The sequence below is a fragment of the Ambystoma mexicanum genome, chromosome 1p (genome assembly GCF_040938575.1).
Source record: "Ambystoma mexicanum isolate Mex_15411 chromosome 1p, UKY_AmexF1_1, whole genome shotgun sequence".
Taxonomy (NCBI): domain Eukaryota; kingdom Metazoa; phylum Chordata; class Amphibia; order Caudata; family Ambystomatidae; genus Ambystoma; species Ambystoma mexicanum.
The window spans coordinates 430410545-430432179 of NC_090921.1; the positions used below are offsets into that span (position 1 = coordinate 430410545).

The following is a 21635-nucleotide window of genomic DNA, read 5'->3' on the forward strand; positions in this document are numbered from 1 at the left end:
GTGTCGCAGCCCCAGGGTGGCCTTGTTTTAATTGAAGCTGGCACTCGCAGCAGTGCAGCCCTGAGTGGTGCTGGGAAAGATGCACACTTTGTGGGGGCTGCCCCCTCCCGTGTGTACGCCACCCCATCACGGCTAGGCCCAGATTGGCACTGAGAACGGCTCAATCCCCTTCACTGTAGTAGCGTGGCCCCATAGTACTGACATCGTCACCTGGCGCCTGCAACAGTGCAGCCTCAGGCGACCCAGTGACAGTGCAAGATTTGTACACACCCCCCACTCACCACCCGCCCACCACAAATGCAGAAAATCAGGGGGCTCAGTTCTGTTGTACCGCTGATACAATAGAACTGAGTCCCCTGATGTTCTTGTAAATTGTGTGTAAGTGCGCCGATAGCTCAGTGTCATGTAAATAACGTCTATTTTAATAGGCGCTGTTTACATGATGTTGAGCAGGTGGCAATGCGCCCTGCACTGTGGATGCGCCCTTGTGCAGCTACACCCTCTGAGCGCACCTTGAGGCGGCGCTGCCCAGTGACATCCCCTAGACTCAGCTGCCTGATGCACGCCACCATGCGGCCCCAAAGGGGTGTTGCTAGGTCTGAAAAAGATCCGGGGCTATGCTAATGTTGGGGCTGTCAGGACTCGGGGCTAGCTAGCCTTTTGGTTGTAGCCCCTGAGCTTCTATCCAGGGCGACAACCAAAAGTCCTGGGGCTATAGCCCCCTAAAGACCCCCTTGCAACGACGCCCCACCACAGCACCAGAGGGGGCTGGGATTTGCACGGACTCACCTGCCATCAGCTGGGTCTGCCAGTCCTCAACAGTGCTGCCAGCCAGCTCCACACAAGATCTACCATCAAAAACACAGGAAGGGATGATGGGTGGAGGTGGGGCTTTTATACTACACAATATGTTAAAACTACGTAAGAGGTATGCAAGAGATCTATCTGGGAAGGCGGCCTCCAGGAGACAAGGACTGTAATGAGGAAAGGTGAACAGCAGGTAATGCAGTATGGTTCTATTTCTGAAGACTCCCAGCTCAGGATGGGGACAGCTCAAGTCTTTGTGGTGGCCGGGCTTTGTCACGTTGATGTCTCCATGGACACCGGGGAGGCGGGTGGTTGGGATGAGGGAAGTGACGAGGAAAAAGGGAAGTAACGGGCGGGGGAAGGGGAGAGGGGCAGAGTTAATGTTAGTTGAATAAAGAAGGACGTTGGTAGCAGCCTTCTGTGTCCGCGTCTTTATTGAAGCTGCGCCACCGCCCAGGCCAGGCAGAACCCAGGCCATTCCAGGCGTGTTCATCTTCATATTGTTACTGTTCCCTTTCAGCTACACACGCTGCTCGCAAAGCTTAGATGTGTATGTCTGACTACATGTAGCGTGCTTACTTGGGATGTGGAGCAGCAGCAGGCAATTAGCCGACCTGAAATAATTACACTGAAACAGTAATTATGGAAAATTACAGGCCACAGGATTTATGGTTTACAAACAGAAAATTATAAACTGTAAAGATCCCAGTGTCTGCTTTTGGGCGCATCAGGCTCAGGAAGAGGGATGACCCTGTTTCGCCAGCGTTTCCTCTACTCCCATGTCCGTGTTAGTGGGACCTCTTTCCATATCCATGTGAAAAGGACTTGTCATCCTTATATTCCCAGGTCCATCAAAGTCGGACCTGTCATGTCTATTTGTGGGTTGGGTCATTTCTTACGGGTTGAGGGCAGTCTTCAGCCTAACCCGTGCCTCCATATGCCCACGACTTTGTGACGTTCAGTGTCTGTGGTTTATTTATTTTGTTTTTACATTTGTATAGTGCACTATGCCCAGAGGCATCAAGGTGCTGTGATAGCTTACATTCGGTTACACAGATGCTGTTGCACTTTGCATTCCAGTTGCATAAATTTGGTTGTGTATCTTGTTTGAGCAGGAAAAAAAGCACAGGCATGGTTTATGTATCTTGTTAAAGGAAGAGAAAGTTTAAACACAGTTGCGCAGGCGGCTCATGAAAAGCCAGGTATTCAGGCTGTTCCGGAAGGACAAGTAGGATTCATCCACCCTTAAGTTAGGCGGGAGGCCATTCCAAAGTTTAGTTGGGATGACGGGGAAGCTGGACCCTCCAACTCTGGCAATTCTGAATTGAGGGGAGGGCAGAAGGTTGGTCTACACGGTTCTGATGGATCTCCTTGATTGGGTTTTGGTAAACTTCTTCGAAAGCCAGTGTGGTGTTGAATTGGAGAGACACCTGTGAGTAATCACTAGGGTTTTGAAAGTGTTTCTGTCTCTTATGGGTAGCCAGTGGGCATTTTTTCTTGCCTCTGCATTGTGGGCTTGTCTGGGGATGTTGAGGGTAGCGCATAAGGCATTGTTCTGTATGACTTGCATTTTCTGGATTTTTGAGGGTGGAGGGTCCTGTAAAAAGTGCATTACAATAGTGAAACCTGGCACTGATGATTGCTCGAGCAATGGTTAGGCAGTTGTGGAGGGAGAGGAAGGGTCTGGATGCGTTAATGAGTTTGGAGTGTATGCAGCTAAGGAGGCGATGATGTTGACTTGACGATTGAGGGTCAGCAGGCGTCCAGGTATTCTCCTAGTGTTTTTACTGATGAGGAGACTAGGACAGTGAAACCATCAATGGTGTAAAGAGGCATACCGGGGGTCAAGGTTTTTCGGTATGGTTTTGTTTCTTAATGCTGATCTTTGCTCCATTGCTCCATTTCTTAAATCTATAACTGCTGGGTGGGATGGCTGGTAAAAGCAATCTTCCTTCAGCCAATCTCCCAAACGCGTTCTCTGTGCTCTGTGCAGTGCGCGATGAGGGAGAAACTGATTGTGGGTGCCCTTGGGGCAAAATTGGCCCGGGGCTGAGTCGCTTTCCTGGCGTCAGGCGGCACGATCAAAACACCAGTTTCGTTGCCCCAGCCTAGGCAGGCCTCTTCATCACCTTGCCACATCCTCTTTGTTTTTCATTTTCACACTCCCCCCTTTTGATGGACATTGTGCAAATGTCGGCTCTTGCTGTCGTAGCGGGGGTGTGGGTATATTGTGGGATAGGCGCCTGACAGGCACCGTTCTCTCGCCCCATCATCCACTTGCCTTGCTGCCCATGCCCTGAAGCTGAACGCCTGTCGTCCACAAGGCAGAGATACAGTTGACGAGGAGGCATTTCAAATGTATGCATATGTGGGTGTGTTGACATAGTTCATGACCGGGAGTACACACCAAAAATCAGGGCAGTCTTTCAGTGACTCCATTACATTTGTGAGTCAGCAAACCCTTCTGCTCCGTTAACTCTACTGTGAACACACGCGCTGCTCTCACTGTGGAAAACAATTGAGATGAGCTGTCCAGGCGGCAGAACAGATTACCGTCAAACCCCTGCCTCCTTTGGTTGCCGGAACACCATTTTCCAGGGGTGCAGGCTACAGCTCACCACTGGTATTAATAACTGCACTTCCCGTGCACCACAGTTTTGTAATGTTTAACCATCCCACCAGCCTGCAAGCTGACTTCTTTTTAACTTTATTTACAAAATTATCTGATTTACCAATAATCCTTATGGTTTATCTTCTAGGTTTGTTTTTCATTTTTTCAATTTATTTAACTTTATTTTTATATTTATATTTTTTGGGAGAGATTTTTCCCCCAAAATTAACAATGAATTATGATCAGTGTGGACCAATGGGGAATGCCTGTTTTTAGTTATGACGGATAATGGAATGTCCATTCTCATAGCCAAAACGTTTCCATGAGGATACCAGGTTCCACACTGTGCTTTAATATTGCAAGAGGAGAAACTGGTGGGTCTCAAAATATTTTCGCCACGCTAACAGATTGGATTATTTCTGGGGCTCTTCGGACATCTGTCTGGGCCCAGCTTTTGATCAGATCATCCATTCTAAGGATTCAGAAGGGAGGTTTTTGCAAAAGGTTACAGGTATTTGGGCATGGGTTCTTCTTGACGAGCCAAGGTCGACTGTTTCCACCAGGTATTGCAGGACGTCCATTTGATCGTGATTGAGTGATGTGTAATCTCCTCTTAGTTTGGGTGCTGATCCCGAGTACAGTATGTCGTACGTTTTTCTTCTCCAGTCCTACCTCTGGGCCGTTAGTGTAGTCTAAATTTAATCGGACTGTTCCTAGCGACTAATCTGTTGCCCACTGAAATCAGGACCAATAGGAATGGTAAGTTCTCATAGTCTGAAAAACATCTTTCAAAGGAAGTAATGTTCAGAAGCGCTGTTCCTGGACAGGTATGGATTGATGAAGTAAAGGTAGAAACCTTTCTATCTCTGTGTAGAGATTGTAAATACGATTTGATGAGCAGGAGCTAAAAGAGGGGCTAGGTGTCAGGGACCAACCAGTAGGATTTACTCTGGGGAATGAAAAGAAAGTGCGTAGTGTTCCCCAAATCTAACTCGGACATTAAAAGTAAACTGGCTATACCTTTTAGATATATGGCATCCAGAGAAAAGTATCAGCAGCTATTTCCGTTTCGAAATGATAAGTTAAAACCTTACCTCCGCCCCGCACCCTAAGATCAAGCACTGCTCTCCTTTTAGGGATCCCAACCACTAACTCCGTCAGGATTAGAGGCTCTTTCTCAGCATTGGCCCTGACCCTGTGGAACTCGCTTCCACCACACATCCGACACACCCAAGACTATATGACATTCCGAAAATTACTAAAAACATGGCTCTTTCCATAATGCCAACAGCAACTTTAAAGACGCGTCTGAACTCCCAACAACCCAATGACTAAATACACAATGAGGCTCCCAACCTTGTCTTCAAAGAATACGCCCACTAATTGGGCTATAGACAAGGATGTATAGATGGAATAGATGGAATGTGTGTATATGGAATTGATGGATGGAATGGACGGAATGGATGAAATGGATTGAGTGGGCGGAATGGGTTGAATGGACAGAATGGACGGCGTGGACGGAATGGATGGATGGATGCAATGGATGGATGGAGGGGTTGGATGGAGGGGACGGAGGTGATGGATGAAGGGGATGGATGGAATGGACGTATGGAGTGGATGGAGGGGATGGATGGGGTGGATGAAATGGATGGAGTGGTTGAATTGGATGGAATGCGTGGATGGAGTGTTTGGATGGATGGAATGGATGGAAAGGATGGAATTAACAAAATGGATGGATGGATGCATGCGGAATGGATGAAATGGATGGCATGGATGCATGTGGAAGGAATGGAATGTACATATATAGAATTGATGGATGGAATGTATGTATATGGAATTTGATGGATGGAGTGGACGGAATGGATGCAGTGGACGGAATGGATGGAATGCATGGATGGATGGATGAATGGAAGGATGGATGTATTGACGAAATTGATGGATCGAATGTATGTATATGGAATTTGATGGATGGAGTGGACGGAATGGATGGAATGGATGGATGGAATTGTATGGGATGGATGGATGGATGGATGGATGGATGGATTGACGAAATGGATGAAATGGAAGAAATGGATGGAGTGGATGAAATGGATGGATGAAATGGATGGAAGGAATGGACGGATTTGAATGGATGGTATGGGTGGAATGGGTGGAATGGATGGAAAGAATGGAATGGATGGAATGGATAGACGCATGTGGAATGTGTGGAGGGAATGATGGCATTGATGGATGTGGAATGAATGGAATGTATGTATATGAAATAAATTGATTGATTGATGGATGGAATGGATGGAATATATGTATATAGAATTGGTGGATGCAATAGATGAAATGGACAGAGTGGATGGATGGATGAAATGGATGGAATGGAAGCGATGGAAGTAGTACCGGGCAGCTGAATAATGAACCATCATATCATATCACATCACTATGCCTAATATCTACTATACACATCACACAACTAGAACACAGCTATACCCCTGATAAATTTGGTCTAGCTTTTCACATACGAACACTACCCCATGAGCACATCATCATGCTAATAATACGTAGCTATCCCATGACATTCCGGCGTAGTTTCTCACATAAGCGTGCTTCAGGTCTAACGCAGCCAAACCCAGTCTGCATGTCCACCCACCAGACTGCACACATCCAACTGATATCTTGAACACCACAGCTAACGCTAGGATTCAGCTACCATCCGTCAATTACATCAGCTGCACACATAACCGGTGCACCCACGCACCCTATGACACTATCTCTCTCTACTGACCAGAACTGCGGTTACCGAGGGAGTTCAACCTACCCGCGTTTTAAGATCATACCAATGATATATAGAGCGCTATATAAATGCCAAGTAACATAACATAACGTAACATATAATGTCCTTATGCTGTGACATCACAGTAGATTATTTTTGGAATTCTTTGGAATTCATAGTCACCTTCTGTGATGTTACGGCAGGGGGATATGTCATTTTCTCTTCTACCTTAGGTCTTGAGGACCCAACAGAAGCACAGAAAGCCTAGAACCACAGTGACATCACCCATCAGTCCCTATCATGCTGCCACAGTTCACCACTTACAAGCAGGTCCATGGGGACAGAACATGGAGTGGAAAAGGGACTAAGTGGGCCATGCACACCAAAACATTATACAAGCTTTCACCATCAGGGTACATTTCTCCTTGGGGCTCAGAGGGACATCATGGGCAACTCACGTTGTACACCCATCGTCTAACAGATGCCATTCAGAAAGCTCTCTATCTATAACTCTATAAATGTCCTCTATTTATGACCTATCATGCATTAATGTGTCCTAATACTTCCTTATACACTTCCAGAACACACAGAGCTAATGTAACAGAGGTGTGTTTGTATGGCACCAGTAGGTCCGGGGAATCAAAAGTAGCTCCTGGTTATACACAGTCCCATTTGTAAGCAGCCTTCCTGCTGGTGTAGTGGGCAAGATGGTGCAGTTGACACAAATCCCATTCTCCAAGTGGGACTGTGACGTAGTGGATGCCACCAATGTTTCAATTTGGCCTGGAAATGCTCCTTGAATTTTGCCTAATCGATGCATCCAGGAAGGCAGCAAACACATGTGATAGAGAGTGCCAGCTCTCCTGAGTGAACTCTGTGAGAGGGATCTTCTCCAGCGTATTTCTGGACTTACTGGGTAACATGCCTCTAGTTCCCAACTACCTAGACCAGTTGGATTCAGTCTGCACCCATACATCAGCATCAGATCTTGTCATCCTGTGAATATGTCTCACAGATAACGCTAAGTGGTAGTTTGAGAATTTGGGGACATTCATACCCCCAGGCAGGTCGGTAGTTGCAGCTTTCAAAGCACTGGCCTCAGCGGTTTCTCGTTCCATAGAAATCTTTGCAGCATAGCGTCGACTTCTTCTAAAATACCTTGGAGTGGCCTGGGAGGAAGCATATAAAGGACATCGTTGATCCTGGATGCAATATTGATTTTGATGCTCTCGATCTTTCCCCACGAGTAGAATTTCAAGAGCAACCATCTCTCTAGGCCCTGCAGTCACTTTATGCAGAGAACGGTGAGAATGACACAGGAATGTTGATGTTGTTGGCAGTGGAAATTGGAATGAATCTGAAAGCTGGACGAGGTGCTGCAGCAATATGTGTGTGACATCACTTGACTGGTGCTTCAGAGTTTGTCAGATCAAACTACTGCACCGGATATATAGGACCCCAGAACGGATGCATAAGAGGAGCTTAATCAATGATGGTACTTGCTGGAAGTTTATGAAAGCCCGCTGGTCTCGCCATAAGACCAACACGTTTTGGAAAGGGATGTACGAGAGAGTGAACTTACTTCTGGAGACAGGCGTCCCCATGAAGTCTTCCCTGTTCATTCTAGGTGATGACAAGGTAGTACTGACTTGTTGAAAGCCGAAAAAAAACATGCTACATGCTTTGAAATCAGCCAAGTGCTTGTCCATCGAGAATTGGATGTATGATTTGCTGACCCTGTCAACATCTGAGAGGGTTATCTATAAGAGCAGGTGGATCTTGATATATTCAAGGTGATTTTGGCTGCCTTCCCTAGAGATGTACACTCAAATCAATAAACCATTCCCGTTCAAGGATATGTCACTTTCCAGATGCTATGCTATTACCTGCCTTCACCTGCCTTCACCTTCTTCCATCGCGAGAGGTGTGTGGCCACCTACTGTGCACTCCATTGTAAGAGATTGTCCTGGCTTCATGAAATATTTCTTTGTAATTGGTTATTTATAACGCACTTATTACCCCAGAGATTTCTAAGCGCGGACCCTGGGATCGAACCTCGATCCCATATTGCTTCACGTCGTCTTGCTTCCAAGTCGAGCACGTTGCCCCTGAGCTATCTTCCCGAGACTATTTCGTCATCTATGATTGGAGTGCCCTGTTCCTTGTTGCCTTGATCCAATGTATTTGCCTGTTTGGATGCCGTCTAATTGCTACATTAAACAACATACAAAATGATAATGAAAAAAAGCAGCTCCTGGCTGTACCCGTGTGCAGGTAAACAGATTCTTCAACGATAAAAGCAAACGCTAAAACAAAAAGAAATACGTGCCATGCTGTTTCAATCTCCGCTGTGCCAAACTCTTGAGAAATCCATTTTCTCAGGTGTGATATGTTTCATAGAAGACAAGATCTAAAAATAATGTTAAGAACTAGTATGTGTGCCCTGAGAGCCCCTCACTCTAATTCAGAACTTACCTCTTAGAAAGATTACAAGTAGTAATAGCGACGTCCACCTCTTCATGGCACCTGCATGGCAGCAGCCCATGTCATCCTGGCAGAAGTAGCCGTGTTCCTCATGCGTGGCTCGCTCTGCAATCCCAAGCCCTGCACACCTTCACGGAAGAGCAGGGCCCTCTAGACTGCTGGGACTCCTTTTAAGGTTGCGCCACTTAGAACACAGCTAGCAGTTGTGTGTTTCACTTGCGCTTCCCGTGAAAGGACTGTCGCGGTGCTCGCTGATAACCTGCTGCATGCAAGGTAACGAAGACAGAAAGGTTCGTGACTATCTGCTGGCTTCAAGCATTCAACCTTTAAGCAAAGAAAAGTCCCCAGACCACGCGGCAGCCATCACAGAAGCCACAGGATAACCACTAGAGGAAATGGAAGAGGACACGTCAGCAGCTGTGGGAGTCTGGAAGGCACGAGCACCAACGGTAAGACGGTGGTGGGAGGGGGTACATGGACAGGAGCAGGTGGGCTGCACCTCTAGATAGGGATCAGTGTGGGACAGGTCTGGACTCGCCCTGCGGGACACACAGAGATTTCCCGCTGGGCCTCTGCACCCTGGGCCTCTTTTGTGTGTTTCAGAAGAGGTTAGGGAAGTACCGAAGATGTCATTGTGTTTTGAACTTTACAGAGATTCTGCCAAGTCTGCCCTGAGCTCTTGTGTTCAAGGCTGAGCTGCTTTTGAAAGTGTCCGCAAGTCGTTGCCTGCTAACCATGGAGCCAGACACACACATTGTATCATTTTTGCCCGGACTCACAACTCACGTCCACTTGTAACAAGACTTCTGTTTGCATTTGACATGGAGTGAGCGAGATGGAAAGTAGCTGGGAGCTTGATCAGGTACAAATAATTATTTTAAAAATATACAAACCTAATGCCCATACAGTTATGAAATCACTGTTGCTGTGATTAATTGTTCCCAGGCAAACCTTAATGTATCAGAACGCAGGCAGGCATGCCCATATGTCCTGCTAGTATTAATGGGCTTCCATTGCTATGCAGTACTCATTTATTGCAAACAGACCCAACACCACAACGCCCTGAAGGCTCTGCCACACCAGGCAATGCAAAGAAACATGGGTGTGCAGATAGAGCTTTTAAAAACATGCAGTGAACCTTACATTTTAGGCAGCAAGTGTTTTCGAGAGTTGCATCTGTACACAACAACAGAAAAGACTCTCAGAAGAAACTTCATTTTACAGCCTGCAGTAAACAGAGAGCTGGGAGGGAGCAGCGGTGTGACACTGAATGCAGTGTTAGCCTGGCAGAGCACACATGCAGATACCCTGAGCATGTTCCTTGCACAAAACCTCCCCACTACCAGCTGCACCCGGCTTCAACGTGCCTCATACCGCCCGGCTGGACCCATTGTTAACCTTTGCTTGACAACTCAGCTGGCATTAAGGCTTCAAATACAGAGAGTTTACTACCTAACATCTGTGGTCCTAGTTTAAAATACCCTCCAATCTGGGCGCAATTACTTCCCACTAGTCTTGTGCGGAGGCACTGTTGTCTGCTTCGTGCCCCAGTGCTGCTTTCAAACAGTGCCATTCAAGTGCCAGTACACTGCAACAAGCATTGGCAGAGCCAATAGTTTGGGCTTTTATGTGTAGGCATTGAAAAAAACATTTACCAGGCACTGCCATAATGGTACTATCTAACAATTAGATGCCAACAGCTGGTAAATTAGGGCAGTGCTTGGCAAATACCTATCTAATGCCTATGCAAGAGTCAAAAATGTTGGTTTCTCCAATGCTTTTTATCAACATAAATTCAATGTAATGAATTCAGTCTATATGCAAGGACACACATATTGATTATAAATCAAGTGCCTGAAGGCACACTTGGTTAAGACATTTTTATTACACCAGGAGCTGGTTTAGAGTTGTAAATATGCCATTAGCTTATGGAAAACTGCTTAAAAATAACAGGCTTCCCCTTAAAAGCACAGATCTCACTCCTGGGGAAGGGGTGCTTTAGCGGAGCAGGGGCAACTAATGGGTGGTTATGGTCATAGGGACTAGCATGGCCACAGGTGATCAACTGGTGCATACAAATCAAAACAATAGCCACATCATGCGTGTCCCCACTCAGATCCCATCTCTCTCCTGGATTCACTTTCCTCTGTCCTAGATTCACTTTCCATGCTATTAACTGTGTTTATAGACAACGCTGACTTTGCCAGCTAATTGCCAACACTTACAATGTTTGGAGACTAAGTTCTTTATTTCAAGTCCCTACTACTTTTTAAACATGTGAGAAGGCCAGCCAATCTTGTTTTTTTCCCTTTTGGATCCTGGGATTTGTAGTTTTTTCTTTCATATTTGAAATTTCGGAAAACTAAAAGTTTCAGAATTCCAAGCAAAAACTGAACCTGATGCCTTTCCCATACATGGCCATGGAAATCCTGAGAGCTCTGTGATTCCTGCTCCCTGACACTTCAGGATAGTTACAAATTTGAGCTCTGAATGTAACGTTATCGGTGGGCTCAAACATATTTTAAGACTGCAATGGTTAGGCTGGTATACTGCTATTACCCCTTATCCACTCTTCCCCTCCAAGCTCTAAAACAAGGCAAACTGAAAATGAAAGGAGTCGCTGTAAATATTTCAGGAAACGTTATGGGAAATGGAAGGATATGACATGTGGCTACTCAAAAGGCAGTCACAGAAAAAGAAAGGTCTCAGACCAACTAACAATGGAGCGCACAACACACAGCAAACACATTTGCATAAGACTGTGAAATCATTAGGAAGATGGAAGTATTTACCTTTTGAAAGCTGCCGCTATGCAAATGTCCTAGCATGCACATTAACAAGTCTTGGTTACAAATGAGTAATTCTCTTTCAAAAATCGATATCCTGGCTTTTTTTAGCCATTGTCCACGAACGGTTTGGACCAATAATGACCAAATTATGTATGCGTGAATAAGACATTTTTATATTTTATTAGATACGGCAGAGTCATTGAGAAACGGTGATGGCCACTTAAAACTTATTTAGATGTTGAGAATACATGCTTTCGTCCTCACCACCACCCTGTGTCTTAAGTGAGATGCATGCATGTGTGTGTTTCGCGTGGGAAGGGAGCTTCATCATGATGAACGTTTGTTACAGTGGCAAAATGCTGGAAATCATCATATAAGCAACATTATCAGTAATATATAGTAGGAATTCTGGCATGTATTGTGGGCACAGGTTCAAGAAAGTGATTTACACGGGCAATGCAGGCATATATGATAGACAGGGGCATCATGAAAATGTAAAAGAATGCTTCTGGTACTGTGGGCGACCTGGCATCTGATACTGTGGGTGGCCTGGCATCTGATACTGTGGCTGACCTGGCATCTGATACCTTAAGGTGGCCTGGCATCTGATACTATGTCTGACCTGGCATCTGATACTGTGGGTGGCCTGTCATCTGATACTGAGTCTGACCTGGCATCTGATACTGTGGGTGGCCTGGCATCTGATACTGTGGATTACCTGGCATCTGATACTGTGGGTGGCCTGTCATCTGATACTGAGTCTGACCTGGCATCTGATACTGTGGATGACCTGGCATCTGATACTGTGGGTGGCATGGCATCTGATACTGTGGCTGAGCTGGCATCTGATACTGTGGCTGACCTGGCATCTGATACCTTAAGGTGGCCTGGCATCTGATACTATGTCTGACCTGGCATCTGATACTGTGGGTGGCCTGTCATCTGATACTGAGTCTGACCTGGCATCTGATACTGTGGGTGGCCTGGCATCTGATACTGTGGATGACCTGGCATCTGATACTCTGGGTGGCCTGTCATCTGATACTGAGTCTGACCTGGCATCTGATACTGTGGATGACCTGGCATCTGATACTGTGGGTGGCATGGCATCTGATACTGTGGCTGAGCTGGCATCTGATACTGTGGGTGGCCTGGCATTTGATACTGTGGGTGACCTGGCATCTGATACTGTGGTTGGCCTGGCATCTGATACTGTGGGTGACCTGGCATCTAATCCATTTTGTCATGTGATGCTCAGGAAAACTAATTGTAAGAATTTTGTCTTTTGCCCCATTTTCTTTCAAACATTGTGCACTCGGATGTGCCTTTTCAACCTATTGCTACGCTTGGTTGGCATTGAGATGATAATGCCACTAGAGTGAAATTATTCACCAGCCACCACTAACTTAGATTAATTCAGAATGTCACTGCCTCTCCAGGAACCACCTGCTACACACACACAATAAGCTGTCCCAGCCTCTAGTTGAGGCGCTGGGGCACTTTTAAACAACATTCTAGCCTCTGGCTGCCCATGGCCCAACCAGGCTCAAAGGCAGTGGTGAAAGACAAGGTCCTGTAAAAGATGCCTCCCACCCATCCTGGCCACACACGTATAAACAAAGGTAAGGACTAGGGTTAGAGTGGGAATTCAAGGACTGAGGGAGGCAATACGTGGAAACCCAGGGCATCTGTGACATATCTGTCAGCTAGAGTGGAGAAGATTGATGGTTCGATGTCTGAAGTGCAGGGTGGGCTCAAATCTCAGCTTCATCTCATAACTAAATTGTGTGATCTTACACACGTTTATTCTCAATGTACCATATCTGTCAACATTGGCATGTCTGTTATCTGCCTAATGTTGTGAGGGTGTGGGGGAGGTGGGGTAGGATATGCTTTAAAGTGCACTTTTTTGAGCCATTATTTAGGTCAATCGTGTGCTGGAGGTGTGGTTTGGACTACTTTGCCACGCTTGCTCCGTGCAAAATGGTGGCCATTTTCAAAATAATTTTCAGGACCACTTTTGGTTCCCAGTCCACCCCTTCTTGACACATTAATCTAAAATCATGTACGGTCCCAATTTAACCCAGATGGTGAGCCGGGAGGAGGCAGGATTCTTCAAGCAGGACAGGTCATCACCATGATTAATTTATCACCTTGGATGCATAATAGTGAAGTCCCTTAGAACAGTGGAAAACAGGGATAACAATGAGTGGCCATTTTCTCCTTTTTGCCTTCTGTAGCTGAGCATTGACTGACGGGTAAATATTATCACTGATGGGATGCATAATTGTGCCCAAAGCAAAATGTTATAAGGGTTTTTAGTTCGAAATTGCCCACTGCTTTGGTTAAAAGCCACATCAACAATATAGTATTACTTTATTTCCAAGAATAGCTCCATTAAATCCCATTTTCCCTTCCTCATCACAATCCTGGGTGACTGCCTTCCCAGATAACACCACAAACATTCAGGACTTTTTAGACGGTCCTGCAAGGGAGTATAATAGACCTGCCCTCCCCTGCTGCTCGTGTTTTCTGTCTCCAGATGGCGACGCCATAAGAAAGCTTTATCTGGGCAAGAGTCAGGAGGAAGGAAAAGGTAAGTATGTTGGTTGCTGGTGGCACTGTTGCGGACTAGTAGACCTTTTAATTCGAACAATTGTAAAAACGGTATTACCCACTTTTGCCGAATGACAATTTCAGACAAAAAAGTGTGCCCGTTTTTGTTGCTTATTGTTACTACAGAAATACTGATAGTAAGTTTGGGTATGGTTTATAGAAGGGGGGCAAGGGTCTCCGCCCGCTATTTATGGTAACATCGGCCCAACAAAATGTGGTGAAAATTGACATTCAGCAAAAGAAATGCAAAAAATGTTCATAGATCCATTAAAATAGGAGTGAAGTTTTGCTGCCACATGTAGCATTTCCTGGCTCGTTTGGTAGCTACACTCTTTCAGAGGACTGGTGCATATAGTAAAGGCAGGGGTGTGCTGGATTATAGGGGACGCTGGAGATTTCCCGGTAGGCCTCTGCACCCTGGGACACTTTTGTGTGGTAACCTATTTTATTTCCAAATGTTCTCATAGGAAAAGGGTTGGGCTTGCTGAAAATATGTAATATGGGGCCACATTGAAAATGATTTCCAGGGCCTCTTTTGTTTCCCAGTCCAGCCGTGGTGTGGGACCATCTTTAAAGTGCTTCACCACGCCACAGGAGAAAAAGCGTGTGGGTGTACGTGTTCGGAATGGACTATCAAAGACGGAATACATTTGAACAATCGCTGTTAAGCAGATCAAGTCAACAAAGGGTTAATACCCAATTTACATATTGTGATCTTCTCAGAACACATGTTGTTCTCCAAAGGGGTTCATTCTGAGCATGGTGGTATTCATGGCCTGTCACTGCAACTGCACACACTAACATCAAGTGGGTAGGACTATGATGTCACTCCCAAACAGGTTGGGTCAGTGATCCACTGCGTTTCTAGGTTTATGCAACATGGCCGACACTTAGGTATGCATGAAAGAGCTTGGTGAAAATCCTTTGCGCTGACAAACAGCACTTCCTACACCTTGCAAAACCTTGTGCATGAGGTGGGAACTGCAGGCACAGAGATGCGATGTGCAATATGCCACTGCTGTCTGTTCCACAGGTGCTTTTTCAATTGGCCCCCTTATGCCTACACAGCCCAAGTTGTTCACAGCATTGTAAGATATAGATGCTAAGAAGGGATAACAAATGTAGTTCTGCTTGATTATGTATTCATACAGTCTCTATCCCTCTCAGTTTATATGTATATATAAAGACTTGCCGGTTGAGAGAGGCTGCATGCCGCTTTGACAAACGTTGTACCTGACATGTTCATTTCCAGTTATGATCAGTAATCCTTGTCCTGTGTTGTGAAAGCTGGCATTCCCCACAATTATAATGAAATAACCAAATAATAGACACTAATGGACACACCCCAGTAGGGAATGAGACCAGGACCAAGTGGAAGTGAGGTAAAAGATAAGTCTTTATATAAAGTCAAAATGGGGCACAGAGAGGACTCTGCTACTCCGAGAGCCCTCTGCCCAAACAACAAAAAATACACATTATATTACAAAAACACATCATCTATGACGTGTACTATAGGGGATACAATAAACAATGTTCATTGAGCAAAGGGGACCGAACAGTATGTTTCGTGTAGGGATGTTGCTCCAGGATTGGTCAGCTTCAGATTGTAACTTCTTGGAGCACGCAGGTCAGCTGGGCTCATCTAGGAGGGGTGCAGGGTCAGGCGATGTCTGCGTCTCTGTAATTCATCCTATCTAACTCTTTGCCCTTGTGGCCACAAGCAGTTTTAGTGTTATACATACATTTCAATGCACAATATATACATCATCTAAGCATTTGACCTGAGCCATCACAAGTGAGGGTACATTGGCCTAGGTGCCTTACCTAACACAGTATTTCAAAGACACGTTAATCAAGCATCTCTTTGAATCTAATGTGGGTGTTTTACTCTTTGTTAGTACAAGGAAAATATATGGCCGCATGGGATTAGTGATAAAAGGGTGAACTGGAGTGGCACATGGGCAGGGGGCATGTAACGGTTACATCAAAGAGGTGTAGGGTTAGGGGGCTTGTGGTCTATATTTCTTTAGAAGGGGTCTGCTAGTGCAGAGGCATATTTGTGGAGATGGATGTTTTTTTTCAAGGACCAGGCCTCAACCCGGTCACACACAGGGCAATGATGTAAAAGGAAGAGGAGAGATCAGTGTTTAACTTGTTACACTTTGCGCCCAAGCTTCCGTGAGAACAGGACAGCCATGGGGACGGCAGAGGGGAGGAGGTGGAGGGTTGGCACGCTGGCTGTGCGCGGAGAATGAAGGGGAGAGGTGCAGGTTTGCATTCAGCATTTACATGCGGCCTAGTAGAAAATGGAGTTGGTAGTTAACACAAAAAGGAGTCTCGCGGCTCTTGGGCCATGCACAGTTATGTGTCATTCAATGGCTACCTCACACCTTGGCCAGAGGTGCGCTATTAACCATGAAATGAGCATATCATGTGTGTTATTAGGAATGAAGGGGTGCCTGGGAGACCCTTCCTCCCTTACATTTGATCGACTGGAAGAATACACATGCTATACCCCACACAATAGTAAAATGTCTACCCAAGTGAACATAGAAGCATTTGTGAAATGCACATTTGTGGTAAAAAAAACATATAGTAACAGTGGTTATTGACAAAAGTAAAGACAATAATCAAATTGAGCTTTTGAAAGAATTGGAGAAATGGCAGAAGAAGGAAGTGAGGAAATGGTGGGAGGTGCAGAATTTCATCAATGTGCGGCGCATCCCGGAGGGTTTGCGCATTTTAATCTCTCTGTCATTTGAAGAGCAAGTCCCACTCATGCTAGAGAAGTTGGGAGATGCCACCAATGTTTGTTCAAAGACACTATTGACTAACTTAGTGAAATATGCAAGATCAGATTGTGAAAGAATCCTATTAAAGATAGGAGATTTGGAAGCGAAAATCCTGAATTTATCACAGCACGAGGAGGGTAAACAACAACGAAAAGAAAAAAATATGCAAACCAATCTTAAAGCACATGATGAAAAAATCAAACAAAGAAAATTACTCATATTCCTCAGCACTAAGGAAGATCACGAAACCGGTCAAGTATATACATTTGCACGCCGGTTTAATTTCTTGTGGACACAACCAGTTAAAAACATACTTTCTAATGAGGATGAGAACGCATTACAGAGTGATCAACTGACTAGATCAGAATCAGATTCCTCGACTAGTAAGAGTGGGGAGTCTGTGGTAAAACTACATTTTTTAGACAAAATGCACTTGTTATACAAAAACAGCTGCAGAGACAAAATGACAAGAGGGAGAGGTCAACCACAAAGGGGAAAGAGAAAAAAACAAGGCAAGGCCGAAGAGGGCAGAAAAGAGACTCAAGTGATCAACACACTATTGCAGATGGATGGACAAGCAATAGTGGACACCATCCAAACCAAAATCATTAATCTATTAGTCCATGATCTTAAAATAATTGAGAAAAACAACAGCATCTATTAAATCAAACAATTTGAATAAAAAAGCTAGGATGGTGTTACACGATCTTCCAAATTGCATAACTATACCCTCAGATAAGGTTAGCAACATAGTTATGATGTGTAGTGTCTAGTAACCCCATTGTAGAAATGGAAAGAGCATTAGAGGCATTTCTAAACAATTGGAAAATGCTTGGTATGCTAGATGAGGAAAATTGCAGATTTCTATTTACAACAATGTATTTTCACCCAAACGTACATACAAATCTGAAGAGGCCACCAGGGAGAACGATTGTCACATTGGTTGGATCATTATATGAGATTGTTGCAAGATTGGTGGATGAAGTGCGCTTCCATTTGTTTCCTCACTACCTTCATTCATAAGAGATACCAAGGCTTTTCTTTGCAAAATTGATGATATTCCTTGGGAAGATGACTATATTTTTGCAGCATTGGATGTGGTCTCTTTATGTACTTCTATTCACCATGAGACTGGTTTGAAAGCATGTCAATACTAAACTAATACCAGATCCATACACTTTTTAAAACATTCAGAAATAATTTTAGGTATGCTAGAGTTATGCCTGACCAATAATGTTTTTTTGTTTAATGGCCGTACTACAGGCAATCGCAAGGTACTGCAATGAACTCTAAATCTGCGCCTGCCTGTGCGAATTTAACCATGGGTTGGTTTGAAAAGTTTATAGTCAGGGCAGAAGGTAACATCCGATAAACAGTTAAATCATACCATGGTTACGGTTTAAAGATCACTTGTTCATCATCTGGAATTGTAAGACTGTGAATGGTAGAATTTGTGAAATCCTTGAATGGGAATACTTAGTCCCATAGCCTGAACAACATTGTGTTTTTGGATGTTATAGTTGTTCTTCAAATGACAGAGAGATTAAAATGCGCAAACCCCTCGGGATGCGCCGCACATTGATGTAATTCTGCACCTCCCACCATTTCCCACCATTTCCTCACTTCCTGCTTCTGCCATTTAAAACAAAAATCAGGAAAAATTGAAACTGACTTTTATGAAAAACCCAAAGAGTCAAATGCTCCTTTTCATGCCATTAGTAGTCATCCTAAGAGTGTGATTTGGAATATACCTTATGGAGAATTGTTGAGATTGCTCAGAAATTGTTCCACCTTGCAATTATTTGATATACAAAGTAAAATTACTGCAAAAGGTTTCAGAGATCAAGCATACCATCATAATGTAATAGAGCATTACTTATTTTATTGCCCACAATATGCAATGGAAGGATCTCCTCATGACATAAAACAAGATATCTGTATTTAATAAGGAGCTAGATGAGTCTATGTTTAATGTTACCTTTGACATGCATTCCAATAGTATCAGAACTATTATAAACCATCACTGGCATGTTCTGAAATTTAAAAAAATGTGGTGAAAATACAATACTGGCTAAAAACCACAGTATCACTTATCGTAGATCCATTTCAATTAAAGGCATGTTGGTATCTAGCTTTCTTAAAAAAGATCCAAAAGATGTTGAGGGTAACTGGATGGAAGTCTTTCGCCAAGATTTCCATAAATGTACTAAATGTAAAGCCTCCAATATGCCCACAATGATCAATCATATCCAATGTCCAAGCACTTTAGAGAAGCACCTGGGGGGAGCTGGCAGGTTTTAGATTTTTCAGTTTATACAGTATACCTCCAAAGAAGAGAGGTGGGAACGGAGAATTGTTTCTTAGACAGCAGGAAACCAGGCAATATTAGATCTTGAAACTCAATTCCCGTAGAATCCCATGGTAGGACGGGGATTGCCAATGGGCAAAGGCACTCTTGTAAGACAGGCCAAAGTTGTGGCCACTGAAAGGGTAGCAGCATTATGAAATGCAAGGAATAAATATGAGATGTGCCAGGCCAAAAAATGAAGGATATTTGGAGGAGCTATGGGACTCTCTGCTCCAGGCAATAAATAATGGAAATTTGGCATGGTTCTGGGAGATCATGGGCAGTGGACGGCCAATGGAGTGCAACCATTTGCAGGGGTCCATACCGGAAGCTGTATGGGCTAAACATTTTGAGGACTTATACAAGGAGAAACGAATATTAGATGCTGGGAATCCTAGCAGGCCCGTTTCAGGGAAAATAGATCCCATTTTGATTCTGATCGAGGGGGAAGTTGGGTTTGCCCTGGAGTGCCAGAAAAAAGGTAAGGGCCTGATTCCAGTGGGTTGTTTTGTTGACAAGCCCATGGTCTGGGTATCCTAATTAACAAGGCTCTTTAATGTAGCCTTGTGCTTGAATAGGGTAGCAAAATCCTGGACGCAAGCGGTTATAGTACCCATCTTCAAGGAAGGAGATCAGAACTGTCTGATAAACTACTGGCCTATCTCCCGTCCTGATACAGCAGGAAAGGTCTTTTCTAGGGTTACCCTGGGGCATATTGAAGCATGGGTGAAATATGGGGTAGTTTTGAGCCACTTGCAGGTGGGTTTTCAAAAGGGAGTTAGTACGGTGGACCAGTGCTTGATATGATATGATATGATATGATATGATATGAGAGGGCATTTAAAACCCCATATACACAAGTGCTTAACGCTACGCCTGCTATCCAACAAGTATATTTCCCTAAGAAAAATGCCCATCTATACCATCTTTATTGATTTAAAGACGGCATTCGATAATGTTCAGAGAACAAGGCTATTGGCTGTTTTGTTGGAGCTGAGTATCCCCAAAGAGCTGTTAAATGCTATTAAGTCATTACATGTTTTTTTAAAATGTTGTTTTATTTGTACTGGCTGAAATTAATCAACCTTTCAAAACAAAGAATGACAACCGATTATAAGCAACATTTAACAAAATATCATAGAAATATTTAAAACTCAAGTATAATAGAATATTAAAAAATGTATAACGAATAATCAGTTCATTCAAAAACAAGAAAATCTAAAGAAAATAAGAGATACAATGAATAATTTGATCATAACAAGAAGTAAAAAACACACAATACTTTTCTTTCTTGACATTTGCATCATGTAAACCTTGGAATTACTAAGAATTATAGACATCTACAGTCACACCAGTTGTAATTCATGGCAACTCGTTACTTATTAACACCTGGGATGGAGTTTCTCCTATCTCAACATTTGCGTCCAGGTTAAGACTATTCAGAAAATTAACAGTTGCAATTTGTATTGGCATATTACTGGAACCTAGGAATAGGGCCCAGCTTTCATCTTGCGATAGAATCCCTAGATATTTGCAATGCCGTTCAAAGAATATTTCTCTGTTTGGCTGCAGTGTATGGCACTCTGTAATAACATGTCTCAAGGTTTCACGATTTATGCCATCATTGCAAAAGCAGCATACACGTTTGTCTGCACTCACAATGCTTCGCCTTGCTTTAATGTCATTGGTAACCCACAAATTGAAGCGGAGGCGAAGAATACCATTACGATATTTGTGCGAGGGACAGCGTAGTAAATGTGGTGGTAGGCAGCCAACTTTCTTCGGAGGAAATCGCAATGAGTCGCCATCGCGAAAAGAACGGCATAAGTCGCAAGTTGCTATCCAGTCAGTTCAATAAATCCTAAGCTTTGCTTTATCGGGATTGGATAGCAAAATTGCAATGGTCATGTCAGCTTGTGCCAATATGCTGTAGACTCGATCCAGCCAATTCTTCGCAAATGCATGGTGAGTTGTAAGCATATAACATGACAGAGTTTTTAATAGCACATTTTGGTTTGTTGATATTAAGCATTTTTTAAACAAGGAACACAAACGCCAGCTATATTGGGCCTGGAGTGACAGTAACCCTAACTCAAACCTTATCCACGCCATTGGTATGCATTGAGGAAGATGTAAGATGGAACGCCAAAATTTGGCTTCCCACTGGATGAATTTGAAGGTGGACTCGCTCGGCATGGTTTCTAGTCCATATAACAGTATTGGTACAATTTGCTTAGTCCAAAAATGCCACACTGGCAATATGGAAAATCCAATTCTTATGTTTGCTGATGACGCAGTCCTGCTTTAATTGACACCTATGGGACTGTGTCACCAGCTGGACATTTTTGCTACCTTCTGCCTGGCGAATGGCTTGTCGATTAATAATCAAAAGACTAAGGCAATGGTTCTCAGAGGGAGCAAGGCTTGA

The 21635-nt window shown here is 44.1% G+C and overlaps 1 protein-coding gene across 1 annotated transcript in view; it reads right to left on the reverse strand.

Moving 5' to 3' along the window:
- IL12RB1 (interleukin 12 receptor subunit beta 1) overlaps positions 1-8962 on the reverse strand; it is a 448922-nt gene extending 439960 nt beyond the window's left edge. The window contains exon 1 of the mRNA XM_069649246.1: positions 8655-8962. Coding sequence (XP_069505347.1) covers positions 8655-8724 — 70 coding nt within the window. The 5' untranslated portion in view covers positions 8725-8962. The remainder of the gene's footprint in view (positions 1-8654) is intronic.
- Between the last annotated feature and the right edge of the window lie 12673 nt (positions 8963-21635).